The sequence below is a fragment of the Apteryx rowi genome, unplaced genomic scaffold (genome assembly GCF_003343035.1).
Source record: "Apteryx rowi isolate R43461 unplaced genomic scaffold, aptRow1 scaffold_413, whole genome shotgun sequence".
Lineage (NCBI taxonomy): Eukaryota > Metazoa > Chordata > Aves > Apterygiformes > Apterygidae > Apteryx > Apteryx rowi.
This window is the reverse complement of record NW_020450645.1, coordinates 169681-194591: the sequence shown is the minus strand read 5'-3', so window position 1 is coordinate 194591 and position 24911 is coordinate 169681. Positions and strand designations below refer to the sequence as shown.

Sequence of the window (24911 nt, the reverse complement as noted above, 5' to 3'; positions counted from 1 at the left end):
GATCAAGACCAGCACATATGAAGAGTACAGCTTACAGTGCGACTTTGAGTCACATCTCTGATAGGAAAACAGAGTGATGGCTGCCACAGAGGTTTGCCAGTAGTACCAGTGATTTCCTGAACTCCCTCAGTATTCGGACTGAGATAATACTCGTGAGCATAACTGATGGAGGCAAGCAGAGCAATGCAGAGTGAGTCAGGGAGAGCAGGAGACAGCAAGACACTCCCAGAGGTCATGCTGGACACTCAAGCAGGAGCACCCTGCTGCCTCCATCAGGGCTGAGCCAATGCCCCAGCATAGCCCGGAAGGCACTGCAGAGTGATGTTAACAAAAATGGGGTTTACAAATAGATGTGCTCTTGCCTACCGCACATTTTGGGAATCAGGCCATGGCATTTGCATTTGTTCTGTTTACTACAAACCTGGCTGAACTGTGCTATGCGGCAGAGGGTTTCTTCCCTGCAAGCCATGTATCTAGTCAAACACCCATCCTTTTCAAAATGCCTGTGTGTTTTTGAATCAGTACATACTAGGAAAATCTGAGCAGTCATCCCAACACACCTCCACAGCAGGCAGGACATCCTCACAGAACAATCTCCCAAAATTTATAAGCCTGAGGTCATTTGTGATGGTTCACCCTCTCCTCATGGGCCTTAAAGAGCACATGCTGCTTCAACCCCCTCTCCTTCTCCCTCCTTACTGCCCTTCCCAGTCTTTGTTTATACAACACAACTCCTGGTGCCTGTAACCTCGCACATGAGTAAGGAAATTCATAATATCTATTGTGTGGAAAAACTGCTGGAGAAAAGTCATCCAACTTCCCAAACAAATGACAATTTGGAAACATCTCAGTTAAAACATCTCAGAAAGACGAAGCAGGTCCACCCCAGGGGGAGTCCAGTGACAAGCAGTCTAGTGGCAGTGCAGAGGCAGGACTTCCTGGGGAGCAGAGGGGAGGCAGGAGAAGAGATTACAGGTCACCTGAGGGCAATGAGGCAGGAGGAGGGCGTAAAGGGGGAAAGTCACCTCAGAGAAGGTTAACTGCTGCTTGTTCTCAGATGGCAATGGAGGCACAGATAGATACCTGAGCTGATGTGCGCCCAAGGCTGGTTCACCATGAAAGATCTGAACTGGAGCCGGGGACTGCAGGACAGTTGTACATATCCACTTTCCAGTCTTCTGTCTGTAAGGGAGCAAAGAGAGGTTCTAAAAATATAGTCTTGGATTTTGAAAAGCAAAGTTAATAATCTAGCCCTTCTGTTGGCATGTATGCAGGTCATCAGGTGTGAACCAAGTGTGCTGTTGGCCTGAAACACCACTTTGGAAGGAGAGAAAGTCGCAGAGCATTTATGGAGGAGTTACGAAGAACAGAGCTACGGGGGGCTGCACAGTAGTGTCCAGATCAGATCCATAATCTTCAGTTTCTCAGGGCATTTAGAAAGCTACCTGGGAGGCTTAGGGAACAGCAAAGGAAAGGGAGGAAAAGAGATACAGGGAACTCAAGAAAGAGAACATGAAGCACATGAGGTACCCTGTTTGCAGGTATCTTTGTGGGACGAGGACACTAAGGTTGCCTAACACATCCGCATCACAAACCAGCTGTGGTAACCTACATATGGAAGTTGACAGAAAACAGCCTCCTTGTAGGCTTAAAATGACAGGCCTGCACATGTGCCACAATTAAACATCCAAACCTGGGATCTTAAAATTCACGAGACAGGCTTGTGCACCTACGTATCTTATCTTGAGGACACTGCTGTTCAAATTAGCAGGTCACAGGAGCTCAGGTGTAGTTCAAATATTCACAGCAGCTATAACTGTAGCCAGCATGCAGAGCTCTGCCAGCACCGCAGAGCGCTGCAACTACCCATGGAGCTGCAGTCAAATCTCTGAGGGAAATAAATGCCAGGAAAATAAAACTCGGAGGGAAAAGCTAAAGGTAGAAGACGCCTGGTGCAGACTCGGCCTGTGCCTTGTCTCAGCTTTGGCAGTTCTGCATCCCCCTGCCCCAGGCTGCCACGGCGGTCCCAAATGCTCAGCGTTATTTATGTTATGAGCTGAGAGGCTGCTGCTGTCTGTCCCCAGCTGGCCACAATGTCTTCTGCCCGAAATGGTGCCATCAAAGAGGCCCAAAGTCTACCCACAAGAGCAAGGAAGTGGGCCGAGTGACGGAGGAGGCCCCTTCCCGCCCGGGCTCCTGCACAGATGCCCCAGGAGTGCCCGCAGGCGGACGGCGCGACCCCCTGCCTCGTGCCCCTCCAAGGCCTCGCCCGGGCTTCTCAGAAACCGTGTCTGTGGGCGTTCAATGCAATCTGCTCCTCCAGAACGAAGAAACTGGCTTAGCCCCCTTCCAAAAACTCGCCTCAAGAGCCATCATCAGCTGCACCCGGCGGCTGTTCCCTTGGGCCCTGGGGCACGCTGGCGCCGGGCTCGCGGGTCTCGGGCCGGGGCTGCCCTCGGCCGGCGGCAGGGAGGCTGCGCACCCCCTGCCTGCCTGCCTGCCTGCCTGCCTGCCTGCCTGCCTGCCTGCCCGCCTGAGGCAGGCTGGCGCCCGCGGTGCTGCAAGGGGCCGGAAACCTCGGGAAAAGGAGCCGTAAAGGGCTGTTAAACCATCGCCTCGCAATAAGGCACACCGCCTCAACATGGCACCGCCGCTGCCTGCCCACAGCGCCCCCCTGGGCGGGCGGAGCCGCTGCTGCGGCGGGGCTGGTGCAGCGCGGGGGCGGGGCTGGGCATGGCAGGGGGCGGGGCTGGGGCAGCGCGGGGGCGGGGCTGGGCATGGCAGGGGGCGGGGCTGGGGCAGCGCGGGGGCGGGGCTGGGCATGGCAGGGGGCGGGGCTGGGGCAGCGCGGGGGCGGGGCTGGGCTCTCTTTGCTCCGCGGCTGCCCAGAATTGCGCCAGGCAGGAGCCCAGCATTAGAGGCAAGATAATTTGCCTTTAATTTTTATTTAATTTTTATTTAAAAAAATATTTTAATTTTTACCATTTTGATCTTCTACTTTTACTACTTTTCTTCTTTCTTTTGGTCCGGTCAAATGTGATGTCTCACAAACCACATTGCAACCGTGCATTTATTAGCTGTATACAGTATGAATGCAGAAATGCAAAACAAATGGTTTATTTGTGTAATTACACGAAGATCCGTACAGGGGCATGCTGCTGAGTCCTTGCCCTCTAGCTGTCCCGATTAGAAACGTGATCGACACAGGTACGATGTGGCTTCCTTGCAGCCCATGCCCCTTGGCTTTCCTGCTCAGCGATAATAAAACCTACTGTATTTCATGGCCCAAGAGACTCAGCATAATCCAGTTAATTTGAACTAATATTAATGTCAGGTAGTATATTTACCCTGGAGATGTGAAAGCAGCTCTAGCTTTTCCAGTCTGTGGATCTATTTCTCTTGCACAAAATCAAGAAATGACTACACATATAATATTGCCAAAATATATAAAAACTGACTTTTTATTTTGTTACCTTGCTGCAGTTTCAGCTATTGTTTATAGTGACCGGTGAAATATGCAGGCAGAAATGATTATTGTATGGTTTTAATGGCAAGCACAAGTCTATAAGGGGAATGAGGGCACTGTGGGGGCAAATCCAGGTCTAAAATACTGTTTGTCGTGGGAGGAATGGCTTATATACAGTTTAAGGAAATTTGCCACCCAAGGGAGCACGGTGCAGCGAGCAGCATGACCCATCACTGCTGCTCCTCAGAAGTGACCTGGCCAAGCTAAAGAGCGATTCCCAAAGCCGACGTGCAAGCGGTAGAGTTTCAGGTAGTGAGCAAGCCCAGGGTAATTTTTCCTCTCTCCATGTCACTTCTCGGGCTTTGGCTAAATGAGGTTCTCTGCGATGACAAAAACTAAGTTTGCTTCAAAGATCTCAGAACTTTTTGCCTCCTGTGGCATGAGTCATGACTACTCTTACAGTGCTAAGACAGACAAAATGACCCTGCCTGTTCCTTTTGATCCTTTTTTTTTTTTAATCTTCTCAATCCTACAGAACTATCAGGAAAGCTAACTGGAGTCTCTCCTAGCTTGTTTATTTGTGAAATAAAAATGCAGTTTGCATAACTTCTTATGATCAACCTTTCATTACAGAAATGCAATCTATGGGAAAACAAACAAATTATCTGACTCCTTAACCCTGAGGAAAGCATAGCAAATCCTGGAACGCTAAAAAGTCATTGCTTGCCTTTTTTAGCATCTATAGTCATCTTATGTACACTCAGCAGTGATTTGTGGTGAGTGTGGAGAGCTGAACAGCCAGAAGAGGGTAGCATACATTGGTTAATAAACCTCATCTGTAAAGCAGAGCTATTTTTGAGAGAAACACCTTCTTACACTTCGGGCTGCAAGGCAGAGAAAGACAACATGGAGAAACTTGTCACTGAGCTATTGATAGAGTTTGGAAAGGAAGATTTAAAGCCAGAACTGGCAATGATTAGCATGATAGTAGGCCACAGAGCTTTTTACCCTCTGCTATTAGCTCCTATTTGCCCAATGCCTCTGTTAACAAGAGCTGCACATCTGAAACAACTGCATGACTCTGCTCTAGCTGCTAGCAGCACACCTCAGTAAAACTAACAGCACTCCCAAGTGCATCCTGCCACCTCAGCTCGCCTGCAAAAAATTTAAAGGCAGGGCAGATGGGGGAAACGAGGGAGCTGCATTAACACCGAGAGCACTGCAAGGGGATGGTTCAGGGCCCAGGTAACAGGGTGTGGAAGAGCAGCTTAGCAAGTTTACCAAACAGATATGTATTTGACAACCTGACTGAAAACCTGCTCCTCCTTGGTGCTGCCCTCCTAATGCCTATCCAAAATAAAACACTGTTCTTGCATCCAGTACACAGTATAAATGTGTAGATACACATATGTAATGAGTGTATACTCAACAGCATAGGTGAGGAGTCACAGAGGAGCACCACCATATCTGGCAGAAGCAGGAACACCCATGCAGAGACACCAGCATGGAGGAGGTTTGGAGAAACCTCTTCTATACCCCTGCTGGGGCTTTCCTCTTAGAGGGTTGTCTCTCCAGTCCCTACCACTACTCCTGACTTTTCAAACAGAACTGAATTGCTGTGGAGCATGCCATTATACAGCTGGGGCCATATCTACATAAATTAGCTTAAAAAAAAAACTGCAAGGGATCAAACTACAACAGTCTTCTGTATGCTCGCCTCCACACGCACACACTGCGTCTGCCAGTGCCTGGGTCTCTGTTTTGCTGTGGCAAGACCTGTCCCCTCAGTCCTCACCCGAGAGGAAAGAGGGGAGAATTGCCCTCGCTGCAGACGTAGCAACCTGCTGGCGGGGGCTCAGCCAGACAAAGGGGAAGTGGCACGGGCTGCAGCTTGTGTTTTCAGGTTTGCTCCTGCTTGCTTGCTCACTTCCTTATGCCAGGAACTAGCAGCAGTGCAAAGCAAGCCTGTAAGCCAGCTTTTGCCCATGAAAGAACTTGCTGGGGTTTGCCTGAGGAGGTGAGCAAGAGGACAAGGAAGGTCTGGGGGGGATTGTGTTTTGCTTTACACTAGTGGTTAGATATCCCAGAGAGGATCAGCCTCCACTAGGCTAGAGGTTGCACATACACAGAGGAAAAGCTGTCACCTGGAGAGGGAAAAAAAAAGAAAAAAGAAAATAAAAGAAAAGAAGAGCTGAAACAGACAAAAGCACAAACAGATGAATGCTTAACATCACACAGCCAGGCACTGACAGAGGAATAGAAAATTCCTGTCCTGTCCACTTGCTTCTGGCTGAGCTGTTTTCAATTCCTTCAGAGGCTGTTAGGTGCTTCAGTTCACATCTTGGAAAGGCACTGGAACCATAATAACCCAATAATTTGTATTTTATTTGTACTCTGTACCTAAAGCAAAGGGAAATTGCAACCTGAATATCTTTTTTGTTATTCTTTTCCCTCTGCCCATGTATAACACATATATAGTAAAACACTGAAACTTTCCATTTCCAAGACCTTCACATGAGACTATAAATGCTATATCAGATGCCCCTCACCTGCTGCTGCAATGCAGCCACTTTCTCAGCTGGAGTGTGTCTGCTATATAGCACACAAAGAGCACACGGAAGCTGCGGAAGGGAAGGGGACAGAGAATACTGGATGCAGGTGGCATGAGGGTGGCAGGCTGTAATTTCATCCCCTGAAGAATTTAGTTTCAGGTATTGTGGGAACCTTTGTGTGACAAATTCTACATTCTGCATGTCTTTAAAGCAGTGCTGTCCCTTCAAGCTACATACAGGGAACTTGCTCACAATTTCCCTGGACTTGGCCTCTAGTTACAGAAAGTACTCTTTAAAAAAAGACATGTAAATATCCAGCTGCCATGTCTGCTTCATTGAGACTCATGCATCTGACTTTTTTTGATGTGATTTAGAAGCAAAGCTAACTATAAAGATTCTTTCTGGTCATCATCCTGAATGATGCAGAAAGGTTACATTAATAAGTTGGCTCCTCTAACATTTCCTGCCTTTGCATTATGCATCTTGGCTTCTCTGGCACTCAAGAGGTACATTATGGAAAGTGATGCTTGATGAAGTTGGCTTTCTGCATACACATCCCTGCTCTGAGCTGCGAGTGTAGGGGGTCCTTTACTGCTAGTGTCAGTCTTGTTTGGCTGAGCTTCCCTTGTGAGCTGCCTGTCCATTAAAAGGAGTGCGAGGATGTCCATGCAGAGTCGGCTACTCTGGCTAGAGCGGTTTCCCCTTGCGTTTCCACACTGCCAGAGACTGTCCCCTGCAGAGGGATTTGGACTGATGAAGATCCAGCGGGTAAGGGGACATTACCCCTTAGGAACATGCTTGAAGGGCTGCTGTTCACCTCATTCCCTGGGTTGGCAACATTTACAGCACTGTTGCTCACCGTCCACAGACATGGGTAATGGCTGGAAAAAAAGCAGTAGAAATTGAATGGCTTATTTCAAAACATTTTCCCCATCACAAGATTTGCTCTGGTACAGTCAAGTACATTATCTGGTAAAAGATTGCTGTCTGAATCAGGTTACTGAGCTAGATCAGCCTTGGGTATCTTAACTGAAAAATCACCAAGGACAGATAGACCTGGTGAGCTTGGAGAGAGGCATGGAGAGAGACGTGCAAATAAATAAATGTGAGTGCCAAGATTTAAAAATCTTTTTTGTAAATGTTTACATTTAAAATAATTTCAACTGACTTTTCTGGCACCCAAATTAGAGAAGAAATGTGTGCATTTATTTTGGGAAGAAAGAAGGGACATACTTGTTAATTAATTGATTCTAAAGGGTCTAAGTTTCAGCCCCTCCCAGAATGGTTTACTGCTCTATTAACAATATGTCTATAATGAATCATGAACTAGACTTCATTACATCCCTGCATGTGGGTAAGATTCTCATTTCACACAAGAGACTAGTGAGGAGCACAGAGATAAAAATATTTTGGCTTTAAAATGTCCATTAATTTTAGATACCCAGGTTCTTTGTGGCTATGCCAAGATCCTGATTTTCAGAAGTGCTATGGAAAAGCAAAGCTCCCATTTATTTCAGCTGGAGTAGAAGATGATTATCTTCTCTGAAGGATCTGTCCAGGAATCTCAGATTGGGCACTTGGGACACACATTAAATTATGGATGCTTATTGAAGCTTGGGAATAAGTGTGAATCACAAGGGCAGGTGCAGCTCAGACATGAATGGGTGTAGAGACCTCTCCGCCCTCATCCACACCAGGCTATGAGAGAGGAGCCTAGTTCTGGTTTGGATTACTTGATATGAATGGATGTGGAACATGAGGTTGCAGATGAGGAGAAGCCTACCCAGGTGTCCCCTCACCCTCCTTGTGGTGCTGCATCTTCGCTGTGGCTCCCTGCCTCTGCTGCATGGGACTGAGAAGCTGAGGAGAAACTGTGACATTGTGCCAAGAATATGGGGAGACTATGGCTAGCCATGGGGGCTTACATTCCTCTAATCTCACCTGGAAACCCATCCCTGAGTGAAACCACTCTGGTGACAAAGCTAGGATTTTTGTGCCTATTCCTATTTGCTAGTCCTAGCTTTCAATATTAGATAACTCTCTATCCCAGGGCCAGGCATCCTATTTCTCATTCCTACACGAGATCTCCATTTGTTTCCTCTTCCTTAGATCAAGTTCTACTGCATCTTTTAGCAGTACTGAAGAATTCCTTTTTTTATTCCTAAAAAGTCATTTACTATCCTAATCATTTTCCAGAGCACAGTTCTGATGAAACATCCAATATGCTGCAAGTGCAGTATGCATATTAATAAGCATGATAAGAAAGGCTAAAACTACAATAGTCAAGCTGAACTCTGTGCCAAAATATTACTTTCAAAGACCTCTGGAAGGCTTCCTTTCTTGAGATATTCTATACAGGAGAGCAGACTGGAGGGACATCAGCAAGTGGGTGTACATACTAGTAACTAATATTCCTGTAGGGCTTCACATTTTTATAACACAGATGAATGTTACTAGCAAGCAGGCCCTTCAGGTAAATAGACCCACCCCCATTTTACAGATGGGAAATTGAGGTGATGAAATGACCTGCCTAAGGAAGACTGTGTACCAGGTCAATAGCAGATACAGAACTGGTTACAAAATCAGGATTGTCATAAGGCTTTGTTCATACCTACAAGCCTCACTGCTCCTAATACCAGTAATTTTCCTGTAACCTTACCTGGGCCCAGGGCTGGCACCTCCCTTGGTGTGTGGCACGGAAAGCAAATTAGCATGTGGAGAGGATGGCAAAGTCCAGCTGTCATGTCCTGGGAATACCTGAAGATTATTGCTGGAGCTCTCCAACAAATTCACTTTGGGGGAGAAATACAAATCCTCAGTGACTATTGCACAGACATTGTCTTAGGACAACAGAAAATGGGGAGGCCCGAGGAAGCAATCTTATCAGCTGACAGAGGTTCCCAACCGTAGGTAAAAGGACAAAATTCTCTTCTTTATTAAGGGAGTAGCAAGGTGCCATTGTAATTCCAGATGTGGTATGTGAGAGGATATAGCACGATAGACATAAGATATGCATTTTGGAAAAGTATGACTAATAGTCTTTGATTAATAATGACTGACATATGACTGATGATGTTTTGATACAAGTTTCCTTATACTTTGAGCTTAAATATTTCAATTGAACATGACACCTTACTAAATCATAATTGGAGAACAAATTACTTTATCCTCCCTCTTGTTTACAGCCAATTTCCTCCTAACAAAGGAAAATCAGTTTCTGGAACTCCACATCCAAATCTAGAGAGTGGAAGGGACTCAAAAGACATTCTGGCAATACCAAAACACCATCATTGCAAGTCAGCTCCACGTTCCTAAGGACTGCTCTACTTGAGAGGGCGACTGCTTCATGACATGACGTTAGAAGCAGGTCTGCAATATTCTGATATTTTTGTATAATTGGGAGCTGTAATTTAGGCAAGATCATTCACTCTTATCCATAGCCAACAGTTACAATGCACCTATCTCTTGTACCTATCTCTCTGTACCTTTTGTTTTCTGTGTTTGCTGCCTTAAACATACTCTGTGTGTGCAGAGTTCAGTGCAGACTGTTACAAAGAGACTCATCATGTTCTTTCCTAGCTTCAGGTCTTGCTCGGTTTACTGCTTTTGCTAATGTAAAACAAGGGTCAGTCAGGCTGATTGTGTCTGTTCTCTGGAAGCAAAGAAAAATTACAGTTGTACCTGTAGGTGAGTGATTTCTCTGCATGTATGAAGGTGGGTACGGAGCAGCCCGATGTCCTCGGAGGGTTGAATATCGCTCACAGCCGTGGGGAGCGTGTGGAGCTGGCAGAGGCAAAGGTCCGGTGTACTGATAGTTAGAGCTTCCTGACGCACACATTGTGTCTGGGTTGGAAATCAGCCAGCCACCCACTTTGAGGGGAAAGACAGAACAAAACTATTATAGCACTAAAACAGTTCAGTAGAGTAAAGGAAGTAATCAGCCTTCCTGCAGAATCAGCTGTGCCTCAAAAATACCAGGCAGATTCCAAGATACTGGCTTAATGGAGCAACTGCCAGGCAATCAAAAAAAAAAAAAAAAAAAAAAATCAAGAAAACCGTCAAAAAAACCCACACACCCAAAAACAAGACCTGGGAACAAACAAACAAAATCACAGTATCAAAGAATGAGTGAACGAAAATTTGACCATCACAAGAATGAACACAATCTCTGCTCCCCCCTCTTTTTTCCAAGCTGTTCACCAGTGCAAGTTAATTTTATAGGTGACAAAAATATTCACAAATACAAAAAAAAAAAGAGGGGGAACCATAGAAATGCCATAAATCATCTTGTTTCTGGATTTTCTCTAGTATCAAAAAATGGATTATAAGGAAAATGATCCCTCTGGGGAAACTGTCACATGATTTCCTACTGCGAGGTTTCTTCAACCATTTCTTTTAAGGGTCCCTTTCAACAACAGAATTTAGGACACAATGAAGCACTGGTCTGATCCAGTTAAGTAAGTCCCAGGTTCCCAGCGCCAATCATATCACACAACACTTTCAGCTCGCATGAATAAAAACCTTACAGTGAGAATATGTCATATGTTGACCTTCAGAGACTGTTTCTGGAGCATCCTTTGGATGGTTTCTGAAAGGGAAACATTCAGTGGTAAGTCTTCTCATTGAGAAGTTATGAAAGGAAGTAAAAAAACGAAAACTATTCACTAAAAAAATTAAATAGAAAATTAAGTCAAAAAGGAGGAGATTCCACCCTATTTAACCACTCACTAGGCAGTAGTAGATATATCTGCACTCTGCCATAAAGGAAGTAGGAACTTACGTTTTGTGACATGCATAAAAACCATTCCTAAATTTGTGCTGAATTTAGGGGCTGAACCAGGAATTCTACATCTACCGGTGGGCACCTTTCCTGCTCGCATCACCAGCCTCAGCCTCACTTGCCGCAAAGTGGGACTCTGCCTCCTGTGCAGCCAGGCAAGCCCAAGACAGCGCTCCCCTTCCCCAGCTGGCAACCCTGGGGCTGAGACTCAGCAGCTTCCTTAGCCATCAGGAGACTGCTAAGAGAGACAGACAGGTTCTCCTGCAGGCATGTGGGGGACATCGCATGGCAGAAAATTGAGCTGGTCCAGACAAAATTGATTTGCAATTATGGACTGGAATCGATGATTTGGGTAGCCCCTTTTTAAAGGCTGTACTGGGCTCATAAACCTCCATATGGTCCCATGGCTAGTTCAGCTACTAGATCATGGAGACAGAACAACCACACTCGTTAGCATGGATGATGCAAGTAAATCTTTGAAAGATAATTAAACAACAATTTTTTTCTGAGGACAGAAGCATCTCTAATATCTTATATAGTGATCTCCTACAGAATTACTTTTAATAAACATATCACACATTCTCATACAAGTTTAATAATAGCAATGTAGTTACATTACAGTTACAGTGCAATTTCACTTCAGTTCTGCTTTTCTGCTTTCTGACATCTGCAATTATTATTTATTCTCCCTGAGATATCAAATCATGGGATTAACTGGAGTGTAAATACAATGTATAGGTGAAGTATAACATTACTGGGGAAACTCACACTGTCTCATTTCAGACTTTCTGTGTAGACAGTACTAAGTCGTAGGATCCTCCAGAGAATACTCACCCACTTCAGACCTGATTGTGGTAACATTTATATAGAGAGCCTCCCCACTAATTTCAGTGGAGTGGCTCCAGATTTAAGACAGCAGAAATGAGATTAAGTTACGTCATTGATCTTTCACATTGTGCTGCCACAGCTTTAACCATATCAGCAGCAAAATACTACTGAAACGAAAAAGAAGCTGAACTCACCTTTCCTTTGCATCCAGGAAGGCTTTGGCAAAGGGATTATACTTGATTTTGAGAGCTGTTATCTTGAGTTTGCAAAAAACAAGGCATATTAGTGAAGACAATTTGGAACAGCGACTTGACAAAACATCTTCCAGAGTACACTAAGTGGCACTGTCTTGCTAGCCAAATAAAATATATCCCCACACATTACGTTATCCAGGGCTGGTTGTAAGGGAGTTTCGTTCTTTGCAGGGCACTGTACATCGATCGGTGCCACAGGCAGAAAACAAACAGGGGCAGCCTAATGGCATGGTCTAGTCTGGCAAATTCTGTGGTATGGTGGACCCTTTCAAGACAGCTTATAAGCTGGATTTCTTACAAATACAAGTCAAATCTACAGCAACAATAGCTAAGAGACAAGAGATATGAGTTAGCAATAGTCACGTTCCAAAGCATCCCTCTATTACAATTTTGTGTTGTGCGAAAGTTTTCCCATGGAATGATGTGCTGTTCTGCAATTGTATGAGTTATAAAGATATTGATCTCGACCATAGGTTTCTTTCAGTAAGAGCTTCCTGGGATGCCAGGACAGATGGACGAGTCTGGGATAGCAGTGGCAGGATATTTAAACTAAATCTGGCTTACTAATGCAACCAGACACTGGATTAAATAACGTTCTGCTCCAGAAAGACAAGAGAGCATTAGACTAGATAGAGCATTACTGCAGGACTAATGGGGAAACAAGATAAGGACTGGTCTGCCTGTTGGCACATGCTTATCTTGTAGTTAATAAGCTTTTAATATATCTCATCAGCGATGACCAAGAGCACAGCGTGGCACCCGCCTACCTCTTCATTTTGATAGGCAGTCACAGCTATGAACTGAGTCTCAGGGAAGGAACAGTTCATCACCATCCGGTGGGGGCCTCCTACGCGAACTATGTGTACCTGAGGCTCATATTTATGCAGGGAGTTCAACATTATCTGCAGAAAACAAAACACAGACAGACAGACTCCAATCCCATTCTGGTATCCTACAGCTGCTCTTTCCCTCTGGCTCTGTAATAGACCAAATGTCACTGCTAAAACTCCCCAGTTTGTGGTTACTGAGGGCAGGAGGGCAGATCTCTTTCTCCTTTCTGATGAGCCACAGGGCTGAACAGGGTGAGACTTCATTGGACTTGGATTTAAAGCTTTTGATACAGCAGCAGTAGCGAATATTTGCATTAACAGCTCAGGGCTTCAAATTAATGGGTTTCCACTGCTAGAGAGGCTGTTCAAGCAGTTAAGAAACAATGTGTCCTACTTCTACTATCTGAAAGACTCAGAACCACTATCATAGGAAACAGGGCCAAGAGGGATCTAGAGCAGTCACCTGGCCCATCTTTCTGGGCACGATGAAGTGTACCTAAAGAAGTCTTGGCAGATGTTTCTGTAATCTGGCATTAAAAGCTGTGAATAGTGGCGATTCTGCACCATGCCTTCCTCAGGAAGCCTAATACAGTGCTGAATTCTCCCTACTATGAGAAAGAGATGTTTAAAAATATTCATATTTTGAAAAGTGCTGTGCACATTATATGTGGAATAACACAGCTGTTAGCCTAAAGCACTGTTAGACAGCTATTACTTTTTAACAACAGCACAGGAGGGGAAGCTGAAGCACAGAGTGGGGACACAGTTTACCTTAACACTGTTGCCTGCATTTCAAAAGAAAACAAGGAGAGCTCCAGGCCTTTACCACTTAGTGACTTTTGTTTGGTTTGTCTTCCCTTCAGTTTTTCTTCCCTTGCTTTCTACTTTCTTCCTCCGCACTTTACTATATATACACACATCTGGCTCCCTTAGTTTTTCCCAGGGTCTATTTGACCCTCCAGATTGGTTTTCTGGAGCTTCCCTTCCCTTTCCCCAGTGCATACTCTCCTGAGGTCCTGGAGGCAGGACCAGTACTTGGCAAATTCAGATCCTGTTTTATGCTCCACAATAGCTCTTGTGCTGCTTCCATGTGTGACCTTAGAAAAAGTCAGGTCATCTTTCTGTTCTGTTCTCCAGTCTGTAAAAATGGAGATAATTTCCTACCTAATGAGGGTACTAGGCTTATGTAGGTACCTCACAAACCTAATAGAAATAATGGGTAGAGAACATATATTTACATGAAAGAAATTGATTATGGGTTGACAAGTATCATCCAATGTAGGAGTTTTGTACAAAACAAACAAGCAAACAAAAGATCTTGTGCAATATTTTACCTTCAGATGCATCATCAAAAATAAAAGACGAAACAAAACTAATTTTCCTGTTTGCATTTTTAAGGGGTTCAAAGAGAAAGTCACTTATTTCTGGTACATGTGGTTTCTTTCCAAAGGCCAAAGCTGATTCAATAGAGTATTGATAATTATCATGATGCAGAAGCAGACATAGTAATTATTTCATTTAGGAGCAGCCTTTTATTCTGCTATCTGACTCCTGCCAACATTCCACTTACACCAAACAACATGGGGGAACACAACAAAAACCTAATACCCATGACCATTTTTCCCCCCTTCTCTGAAGTCCTGTGTAAAAAACCCCAGCACACAAGACCAACTCTGAAAAGCCCCCTGATGATTAAGTAAACCACAGCACTCTGTCTCTTTTAACATCAAGAAGTCCATTAAAATCTGAAAGCGCCAATTAAGGCCTGTTTATTCCTGTTTACATTTGGCCTCCAGAGAATAATTGGCATCTGTGGGTGAAGAGGCCTGTAAGGGCCTCTATAATTACATAAATGCACCCTTGATATTTCTTGATTGGTAGGTGCTTGCGATTAAAGCCAAGAGGTGCATGGGGAAACACGAAGCCATACCTGCCCGCTCCCATTGAGCTTGTTGGTAAGTTTGACTTTGCTGAAGGAAATGGCAGCCTTCATCCAGTGGGCCCCAAAGTTGGGAGAATCTGGATGGATGTAGACACAGCTGTGGTTTGGTGGCTCAGGTTTCCCAGCTGGCACCCATTCTCCATTGACATACTTCCAGCGGTGGCCATCGGTCGGGGCAAAGTCCAACAGGAAGGAATACATGGCATTTGGGTCCAAGCCTGATACGCTGATCTTTAAGACAGGGAACATCCGCCTGTTCAGGAAACAGAAAAGGAAGAGACACTGGAATCTGGTTTTGAAAGACTCTTCTGTATGTTTGCAACCAGACACTCACAGATTAGCTCAAAGTGAAAAACCATCTCCATCTCCATCTCTCTCTCCCTCTCTCTAGCTGAAGGAAAGTCTGTTAAAGGTTAATGCTTCCCTTAACACATTCTTGTCCAAGTGATCAAAATAAAATAAAAATTATCTCTAAATTATCTCTAAAGTAGGGCAGTAAGGCCTTGATCATGCAAAGATTTATGAACAAATGTGCTTAATTCACGCACTGTGTACAGTGTCAGCAGAGTCCACGGGATTTAGACATGCTAAGTACATCCTTAGGTGTGAAACAAGAAGGCATGAACAGGGTTAGACAGAGTTGAAAGTGATTGAGAAGGTGAGCTGAAGCACAGGTTAACTGCATTAACTGCAGAATCCTATGATGAGCTGCCCTTCTTTGGTGCTTCGATCCCCACCCGCACCCCATACTCTGTCCAGGGGCCAAGTCCCATTTTGTCTGATTCTGGTAGCAGGCTGGATATGTACCCTGGAATCATCCTGCAATCATGAGCACTCAGGACATAATCCCAGTCAGGTACTCAGACTCCTGTCACACTACTCCTATAGGAAGGTTTTTCTCCCTTCCTTTGAAGGGATGGTCATATTCCATAGTCTTTGTGAGCTAAGCGAAGTAAGACAGGATTTATTTTATGAAAGGAAACTAAAAGCTCTTCGTTCCTCTCATCATCTGCGTTGCTCCTGTCTCTGTATAAGTTTCCAATGGAAATAATGTCTTTTAAATGTGCAAGGTCATACAAGAACTGTAATTCAATAATCCATGTGTCCAGAATACCGTCCTTCCAGCCTGTTTTGACCTATAGCAGGTTTTTTTGCTTTCTCTCTGGAAATACCTGATGTGTCCTCAAATCAGATTTCCTTTTACATTAGTTTTATTACTTTGGTAGCATTCAGTCATCCTTCAATGGACTGATAGTCCAGGTCTTCTCCCTCTCTTTTGTCACTTACAACTAATGAACCTCCTGGATACCAAGCTTAGCAGCCGGAGATGGGCAACCCCAGCTCTGGGGTATAGTCTGCTCAATTTTGTCACTTCTACTCTTCTCTTTTTTTAACCTCACTTTACTCACTCCTATTTTTTGTGCCAAGATTATTAATGAAAGAGAATTCTAAGGTCAGGCCTGGAGGAAGTCTAGCACTTCCTCTTCTTCCACTGCAATACATCCTATAGTCCTTATGTTAATCCCCATCATCTCCCATTTGAGTAATGGTTTCCAGGCTCTAAATGCCTTAATAAGTCTACTACATTTTCTTTGTCTAAAAATATCTATTTCCTTTACCAGTGTTGTATCAAATTAGTTTGGCATGACTTAAATTTAGTAAATTGCCTTTTATCTCATATTCCATTGTCTTCCACACATTTAATTACCCTTTCCTTCAGAATACATCCTCAACTCTTACTACAGGGACATATTAAAAAGTCTGTAATTAGCTGAAACACATTTTCCCCTTTCTTAAATATAAGTATTCATGTGCTATTCTACTATCATTAGGTAAATCTCCAGCTTGGTAAGTCTGGTTAAAATACTTGCTGTTAGACCTGCACTTGGCAGTTCTCTCAGTAATTTGGTCCCATCTTCCATCTCTCCCTCTGCTCATCAGCTTAATTAAGACAGGTTATTTGGCTTTTAGTTCCACCTGAGATACAGTGTTGACCATTACTATGCTCTAAAACCTACATCATCTAGCCTTCCCATCATCTTGTGCATTTAAAACTGAAAACCTGTCTTTGTTTAGTTTTGGGAAAGTACTTTGAAATATCTTTTTCCTTGAATAGATCCTTCTGAGCTTAAAGGTACAATGACACCTTTTCTCAGTTCCCTTCTAATTATTATTTTTTCTTTAGTAAAGGACATTTGCAGCAGTTCCCAGACAGCAGTTTTCTCTCTGTCCCAATATTTGTGATCTGTACCACATACCACAAATTTGCTTTTGGACAGAGTTCATTCAGAAGATGTATAATATAGTATGAAAGCACACCCTTATCTGGCTTTAGGAAATAGATCCAGACAATGGAAACACTCCCTAAACAGAATAAAAAGCAAGTATTGATATTGGAACTTAGACATCTCAGTGCCTGAAAAAGCCTACAGCAATGGAGTTAGAAGGGCTCCCACAGTTTCGGGAACTGGGAAAAGGGAGCAGAAGAGAGCAGTCTCCCAAAGATATCAAATTCATTATGTTTCTTAAGTTGTCAAGGAATATGTGTCATTACTGTGGAGGATTATTATAGCTGCTATATCTCACTTCCTACGTTCTTCCTACACAACCATGAGGTGCCCTGCCCCAGAGACCTCCATATTGACCTCTTCCCTCTCCTGGCAACTGTCATGGACCAGGCCAGATTTTTATTCACAGGCCAATGCATCTTCAAGCTCTCTACAATACAGAGAGATCAGTTACACCAAAAAAACCACAGCAATTGCCTGAGGTCCCTGGCCATGGGGCTAAGGAAGGGTAAACCTCTAGACTTAGTTAGGTAGCAGTACGAATCGTGCAACATTCACAAGAAGGGAATTCAAACTTCAGGCTCTCTCCAGGGACATCAAAAGTCTCTGCCCACACAGACATACTGCTTCAGATCGCTGACACAATCTCCTATACCCCAAACACATCCCACCCACTCCCTTCCTTTCTGGACACCTTTAAACAGCTCTTGCTGCACACGTTCATCACCTTCTGCTCACAGGAAAACACAGGAACTGAGAAAAAAAAAAATCATCTAATATAAATACTTGGTGATACAGGACCAATGCAACACTTAGAAAGACATACTGAATCATGATCTTTCTAACTAAGATTGCAGCTCAGCCAAGGATTTATATGCTACATTTAATTTAATGTCTCTGTATTTCTGACGAGGATGCACTGGATTGAATCTGTGCATTGGAACAATAACATCATGCAGCTACCCAAATGGGATGCGATAAAAAGTACAGAAGCGTTGCTCCCTGTATCCCCAGCTCCCCCTACAGTCGGTCTTCAAAGCAACACTCTGCATGGTTTGCTGAACTGGGAGTAGAGGGGAAAATTCATCCACATTAAGATTTAATTTCACTAGATTTCTCAGAACTATATCTCACATGTACATTGCTAATTCCTCTGCCCACAGTCCAAGCTTTGCTGCCTTTCTAATGAGATACTTGAGTTTATCGCCAAAAGATCTACAAACTTTTAATGCCAGAAAAGAACACAATTGTCATGAACTTTAACCTCCTGTATAACATGTTACAGCACTTCCCTGTATTAATCCCTGCTCACACACTGTAATTCCCAACTCATGTGGACCACCATGGCTTGACTGTACAGACTGCCATGATGGAAAATCCACCACGTGACTTGTTCCATTGATTAAGTTGCTTTGCTCTTAAAATCATGTGCTTTGTCTTTCTTTTAGCATGACAAATGATCATTCTTTCAATTTTTTTCAGTCAGACTTTTTGTTTCAACGTTCAGGTAGGTATACACATGACCTCACACAAATGATGAAAGTGTTAAAGTCTAGCATTTAAAAATCAATGTGTTCATCTGCATTGATCCACTATAGATTTTCCCCTTATGCAAAGGGCACTAGTGGAACCTCCCTGCCTCCAGGGAATAACACAAATTGCAAAGTGTCAGGATACTACATAGCTGATATGATATAAACACTAAGACAGAAAACAGTCTCAGTCAGAAAACTGAGAGTTTGAATACTGAAATGCAAATTGAATACAATAAACATGAGTAAGATAAAAAACAGTGATTCTCACCATATCAGCATTACAGCAACAGTTATACCCATTGGAATGTTTTTTGCTTTAGAGGATGTGGTTTAATTTCACTAGGGTCTGTTCTGTTCAGAATATATCCAACTTTCCTACATACCTAGGTGTATTGCTATGGCAGGTGATCATTATAACAAAGCACTAGAGTGCCCTTATAATACAGCATTGGAGGCATACCTATATATTAACATTGAAGTTTCTGGTTTGTCATTGAGCATAGACACTTACTTCCTGTAATTTATGTAAAATTTCTTTCATCTAATTATGACATTTTGGTAGTCCTCAGTACCAATTACAAATGACACAAGTAGCTAGAACTGTGCATGCTAGAGTTTTGTATTTGAGGATCGCTAGTCAGTCAGCCTTGCACTCTCTGGGATGTTCCTGAATCCGCCTTCAATTTAATTTGTGTCTTTTGCTAACATTGTGTCCACACAAACTGTCTTAGTTTCCTCGCACAGAAGTTCAGACTGTCTTTTCTTGTTACTCTTAGAATGCAGTTTTCAAAAGCGCTCATACATCCTTGTGCAAGAAGGACTAGGAGTTAGTTCTATTTGATTTAAGCATCAGTAGAATTAAATCAACATCATCTTCTTTTGAGAATCCCTCTGGAGACATTCACTGAAGATTCCTGAACCTGTAAAAACTCAGCACTCATTGGAGTGCTCATCCCCTTTGCATATGCATGGAGTTCTCAGGAGGGATTTTGCTGCAGAACACTGTCTATATTTCTTTTCTTTTTTTTTTTTTTTTGGTGCATTGATGTGTTTGTAACAGAAGATACTTTCTGAAATGCAAGAGAGCCTTTTTCATAGTCCCCAGCAGTACAGTAACTTTGTTATAAGGATGTATGCAGAGGACAGTGTAATATACTTTTAGAATTTTATATTTTGAGATTGCTGTAGTCTAATCATAGAGAAAGAACCTGTTCCTGCCCCCATTGGCATTAATAGAACTGTCACTGGCTTTAGGAAAAATAGGATAAAGCTGATAAGGAGTGTGAAGGTTAGAAAGAAGGAAAATAAAGAAGCTTCCACAATCAAATAAAAAGTAACCAGGCATATGCAAATAATGATAGATTCCCTTTTCACCATCATGAAAAGATTATATCTACACATTCACCTTGACATTTTAGTGTGAAATAATATCAGCTGCAATGATAATTTACATTAGCTGAGAGTGAAAAAAATGAAAAAAAAAATAGGTAAAGGTGTTATTCTTTGGACCCATTTAATTAATTTGAGGTAAGCCTGTCTTACTTCAGTTTTTTCACTTATGCTGATGAGCCAGTTGAAGTATCCTTACACTAGGTGAAAGTCCACGCAGAAGTTTGTTCTGGCCTAACAGCAATTTTTAAAGCAATTTAAATGAAGCAAAAGCAGCTTCTGAGTCTACAGAGAGCCTCAACAGGAAGACATGTCTGTCCCTATAGCTCATTAGGAGGAATAAGAGTGGCAATAGGCCGTGCTGGCCAAGAGCTCACATTTTGGGAATACAGCTGTTCTCACAAGGAGATAACCTTGCTGAGCTAACAGACTAGATTTTTCCTCCTTGACTGCCATCACCCCACTTTCCTTGTCAAGCTACAGTCAACAACAATTTTGTCCAACCATTCTGCTGAATCAAAGTCTCTTTCTGCAAAGTTGATAAAAGTCACACCATATGAGTAGATCTTTCTTCCCATCTCTTTTAATTCCTCTCTCTTACACAGATCTTCTGGAAAGTCTTGCAAAAGAAACACGTGCATGTGTGTGTGGGGGGGTGGTGGCAGTGGTGGTGATTGATAGATTAAATAAAAACCTTAGTACCAATGAACAGGTGAACTTTACTCTTGTAGCTGCCTGTTATGGGCTGGACTCTGTTATCAGCCCAGTTTAGAGCAGAACCTCTCTGGAGAGCCTCTTGCAAGCCAGTGCCTGGTACAGAATTAAGTATTCTTCCCTCTAGGTTTTGTACTCCCCTCTCCTACGCCTTTCTGTTCTCAGCAAATAGTAAAATATGTAATCCATTTAAATTACAATGTTTTGTCTTCCTAAAGCCCTGTGGATTAAGCAATACTCTGCACTGATTTCTAAGGGCACCAGCAATAAATATGGAGCAAAACACTTGTGGGACCATGCAAACCTGGACTGCGCGCACAGGCCACACACGGCCCAGATGTAATATATTCCTTTTAGAACAGATTGTGTGCATGGGCTGTTTACCCCCAAGGCCACAGAGACAGGAGTATCTGCAACTGGATGTAACAACATTGATCTGCTTTTGAACACTAATTTGATGTCTACAGGCAAGGACCTGCTAATGAAACCTGATTGTTACTGGTACAAGAAGTGATCCAAAAGGTTTTGAGAGAGCATCCATTCCCTGTTGGATCCCCTTTTCATGCAACCTTAAGTCAAACAATATATTTCTTCAGCACATTTCACAAGCAGGAATAAAGGGTGGCAGGAATGGTTTAGCAGTGACCAAAACAGAGCAGCAATGCCCCATTCTGTTCATATGCTGTCTTTACGGGACTCGGAGATTGCAGTGACAGCACTGTTGCATGCTCCTCACAGCACTCTCTCTACCATGCACGCGCAGCATTTGTTATTACGGCTCTTAATGCCCCTCAGGCTGTTGTCTACACTTAGCCCACAAGGCTGAGGCGATCACTCACCTGCCGTTCTTGGTCACGATCATCTCGTTAGTGACTTCCCTGAATCTCTGCCAGAGCATAGCATCCTCCAAGACAACCTGGAGCTGTTTCTCAGTGGGGTCGCCTTTGTCTCTCCCAGCCCGGAGTTCGCTCTCCACGATGCTGAGTAGCCTGGAGACGGTGCAGTCGCTGGGCTTTTTGCAGCCCAGGTCTGTCATATTGGCTTTACTGCCAAAAACTTCAGGTAGCTGCTAAAAGACAAAAATCCTAAGCTAAATTTAAATGCAGATCAGTTCATTGGGCACAGTCTGACAAATGTGCTCTCCTTGCTCCTTTGCCACTGACTAGCTCCTTCCCCTAGGAGTCCCAATGGGCAGTGACACCAGCGTGTGGAGGTTTACGCACACACTCCACACAAAAAGAGGACTATCTCCTAATTACCTGTCAGACGGTCAGGTGGGTGGCAGGCTGATGACTCAATTGGCTGCCTTGAAAGAAGAGTCCTCCATCCAAATTAGCATGCTTTTATCTTTTTTCAACCTGAAGTGGGTCTAATTGTTCTGCTTGAGAACCAGGTTTCCATTAATGAAAATTGTTTCATTTCCAGACTGAAACAATGCATGGAAATTGTGTTCACGCTGATGCAGACTCTAGCTGAAGGAGCTGGTAATAATCAAGATTGTTACACAGAGAAAGAAGTCTTAAGATATTTTCATCAAGCATGTTGAGCACATGCATGAACCTTTTCCCTCTGCATTCCTAAAATAAAGTGTAATAGTAAGAGACCCTTCTGCAATGAGGTTTCAATACACAAGGAGCAGGTAGGGTCCCTACGCTCTGCCGTTGATGCCTTGTGTGTCCATACCTTGGCCACCACTGACATTTGCAGAACTTCTGCTGCACTCTGTGACCACCCAAGCCCCCCTCTGGCTGCATTTCCAGGGGTGGACCCACACTCCTGAGGCTGGGTGTGAGCATAATTGCCTCAGGCCTGGCATTGCTGACCTCCTCAGCACCTATTTCACGCAAAAGCTCCCTCAAGATCCCCAAAATAGGCAATCCCTCTCCTCTCAGGCTGGGACACTTTCTCTGACAAGTCTGATCTAACTGCACATACCCACTTCCCCCCAAAGGCCAATGATGCAGGGTGTCCCCATTTTACCCTGAAGATTACCAATTTCAGCACTCAGCAGGCAACATGAGACCTGGGTTCAGTTCTATGCTAAAGGGTTAAGTGAAGGCCATGGGAATACTAGTGACCCCTGAACACCAGGCTTTGGCACACAGTAAGGCATTTAAGTGCCTAATTTCTCCCGATGCATCTAGCTCTGATAGTGCCTGTGAAGTTTCTGGTCTGTTGGACATGACATAGTTAGGACTTGATTCAAAAACATGCTGTTGGAATTTGATTTGAGAATGTATTTTCTAGTTATCCATTGCAAACTTAATATTCATTTAACTGAACAGCCCCTGTTGAACTTATATTCGCATTCTTTCTAAAAGATGAAATGACTTGCTTTTTGGGGCCTACTGCTGGCAATGCATTCACCACTGTGGATCACTGATGTGCTTTATGAAGACAAAAAAGTTGTCTGACAAACTTTGTAAAGCAAGATTTAATGAAATCCATTTTTACAAGGCTCAACAATTGTTGCAGTTCAAAAACTGAAGAGGTACCACCTACCTAAGCAGCAGGGCCAGAGCTTGTGGATGCTGTGTTGTATGTCACCTAACTTGGTAACTAGTCCTACTAATCCCTCAAACCCTAGAGGGAGTAGATTCTGGCTACAAGCCCTCAGCACAGCACAGCTCCAGGTATGGAGCAATTTGATATTCTGCAGAATAGGAGATACTTGTTCACCTTAGGAGAAAACCTTCACTTCCCAGCAATCTCAACACCATAAAAGGTGCAAGTTAGACAGGTCTAAAGTGTTTTTATCTCTGGGTAATCCCAATCCTAATTTCAAACTTCACACTCTAAAGTGTCTTCCTTCTGTCTGTTCTTTTCAGCCTTTATGTACCTTGGTTTAGTTGTCAACTCATAACAAGATTACCTAGATTATTTTATCAGTCAGCTCACACCTCATATGTTACACTCTTGGGCATCAAATAGCAATTTCTAGTTACTATCCAGCCCACTTGTGTTGAACAACTGAAGCATGTATATTAAAATCTATAGGATATTTAGATACTTTTAAGTGTGCCACTTAGCATTTAGAAAAATAATTGCATGACAGATAATAGGTATACCTTGCTGTTTCAGCTCTCCTCTTCAAATATTTCAAAAAAAGAAGTGCTACAACTGTCATTGTTCCCTGCATATGCTGCAGGAGATCAAATGGCATGGCAATCACATAAGAGACTATGTGAGACAGTTTTTAGTCTCATTATATACAAATGTAAGTAAATACAGAAATCAAAGCTGGCTGAAATACTGTGAGAGATTTTAGTTTTTCTGACAGCTCTTAAACAACAAAGTTTCCTGTTATTTTTGAATTTTTTTTTTAGTTGAAGCTCTATTTCCACATGACTTTTTTTTTTTTTTTAAAGGGTTAGTTGCTTAGAAATCAGGAGATTCAAAGTTGAGGCAAGTGCAGTGACAAGCGTTTACAACAGTAGTAATATTTCAGCAGCTACACAGTTTTTGTTTGTTTTTTTTTTTAAACAGACAAAAAGAAAAGCACCTTGGTTTTCAGCCATGCTGACTGCCCATCTCTCCCACTGTCTTCAAGTGGAGCAGTAACAGCTTAGACCCTCAGGAGGGAAAAACAAAACAAAACGAAAAAACAAATCAGATCCAACCTACCCTCCTCAAGATGCTCAGGATAAGGGAAACAAAGCGTGCATAAAAATAACAGTTCACACTGGTGGAAGGGTTTCAAAGTGAGGAGGAAGTGAAATTGTGTCTCACTCAAAGCAGCTGGGGAATTGCTAGAGGTAAAGAACTTGCTCAGCTAAGATGGACTGGAAACAGACACAGCCACAAGGCAAAGAAAGGAAGGGAGATGCCAACCAGAGCGCACTGTTTGCCTGAAGCACAGGCTAAGAAACACACTCCTGGGACAGAGCTATGGAGGGGGAAGGTTACACGATCATGGGATGGATAATGGATCTATTCCAGTCACGGACTAAGGAAATTTTACACCAGTACCATTAGCTTTTACAGCTAGTATAGCTAGCTTTTATTTTTCTCCTCAGGGAGAAGCATGAAGGTTTTTTCTTTGGAGCACTATATTAAAATTTGCACCCCACACAATAATAAAAGTAAGAAAAAAAATTACATTTGGGTACTTACACTTATCACTTAAACAAAGGGCCTGATGCTTGAAAATCTTGTCCCCGAGAAAAATACTCCAATTTCTTAAAATACCTGCCTTTCATAGAGCATGAACCTTAATTTTATAACTACATTAGCATGGCTCAGGATGCCTGCAACCTCAACATTTTCTAGAGTGAGAGTAGTTATCTGTGGCTGGCTTATGGGGATTGGTTGGGTGTGTTTTGGGTTTTTTTTG

General features: G+C 43.3%; 1 protein-coding gene across 3 annotated transcripts; it reads right to left on the bottom strand.

Annotated features, from left to right (window-relative positions):
• Positions 1-3443: 3443 nt before the first annotated feature.
• Positions 3444-24210, bottom strand: TBX19 (T-box 19). 3 transcript variants are annotated; one of them, XM_026075914.1, is made up of 10 exons: positions 24081-24210; positions 21838-22059; positions 21418-21647; positions 14641-14905; positions 12648-12782; positions 11821-11882; positions 10545-10606; positions 9700-9888; positions 8678-8810; positions 3444-6899 (listed from the first exon to the last, which is right to left on the bottom strand). In XM_026075914.1, the coding sequence occupies exons 3-10, from the start codon at positions 21612-21614 to the stop codon at positions 6662-6664; spliced, it is 1281 nt and encodes a 426-aa protein (XP_025931699.1). In that variant the 5' UTR covers positions 21615-21647; positions 21838-22059; positions 24081-24210; the 3' UTR covers positions 3444-6661. The 3 variants fall into 3 exon arrangements, with proteins under 3 accessions (XP_025931699.1, XP_025931700.1, XP_025931701.1); XM_026075915.1 differs by having other exon boundaries at positions 21418-21644; XM_026075916.1 differs by lacking the exon at positions 24081-24210 and adding an exon at positions 23647-23753.
• Positions 24211-24911: the final 701 nt, after the last annotated feature.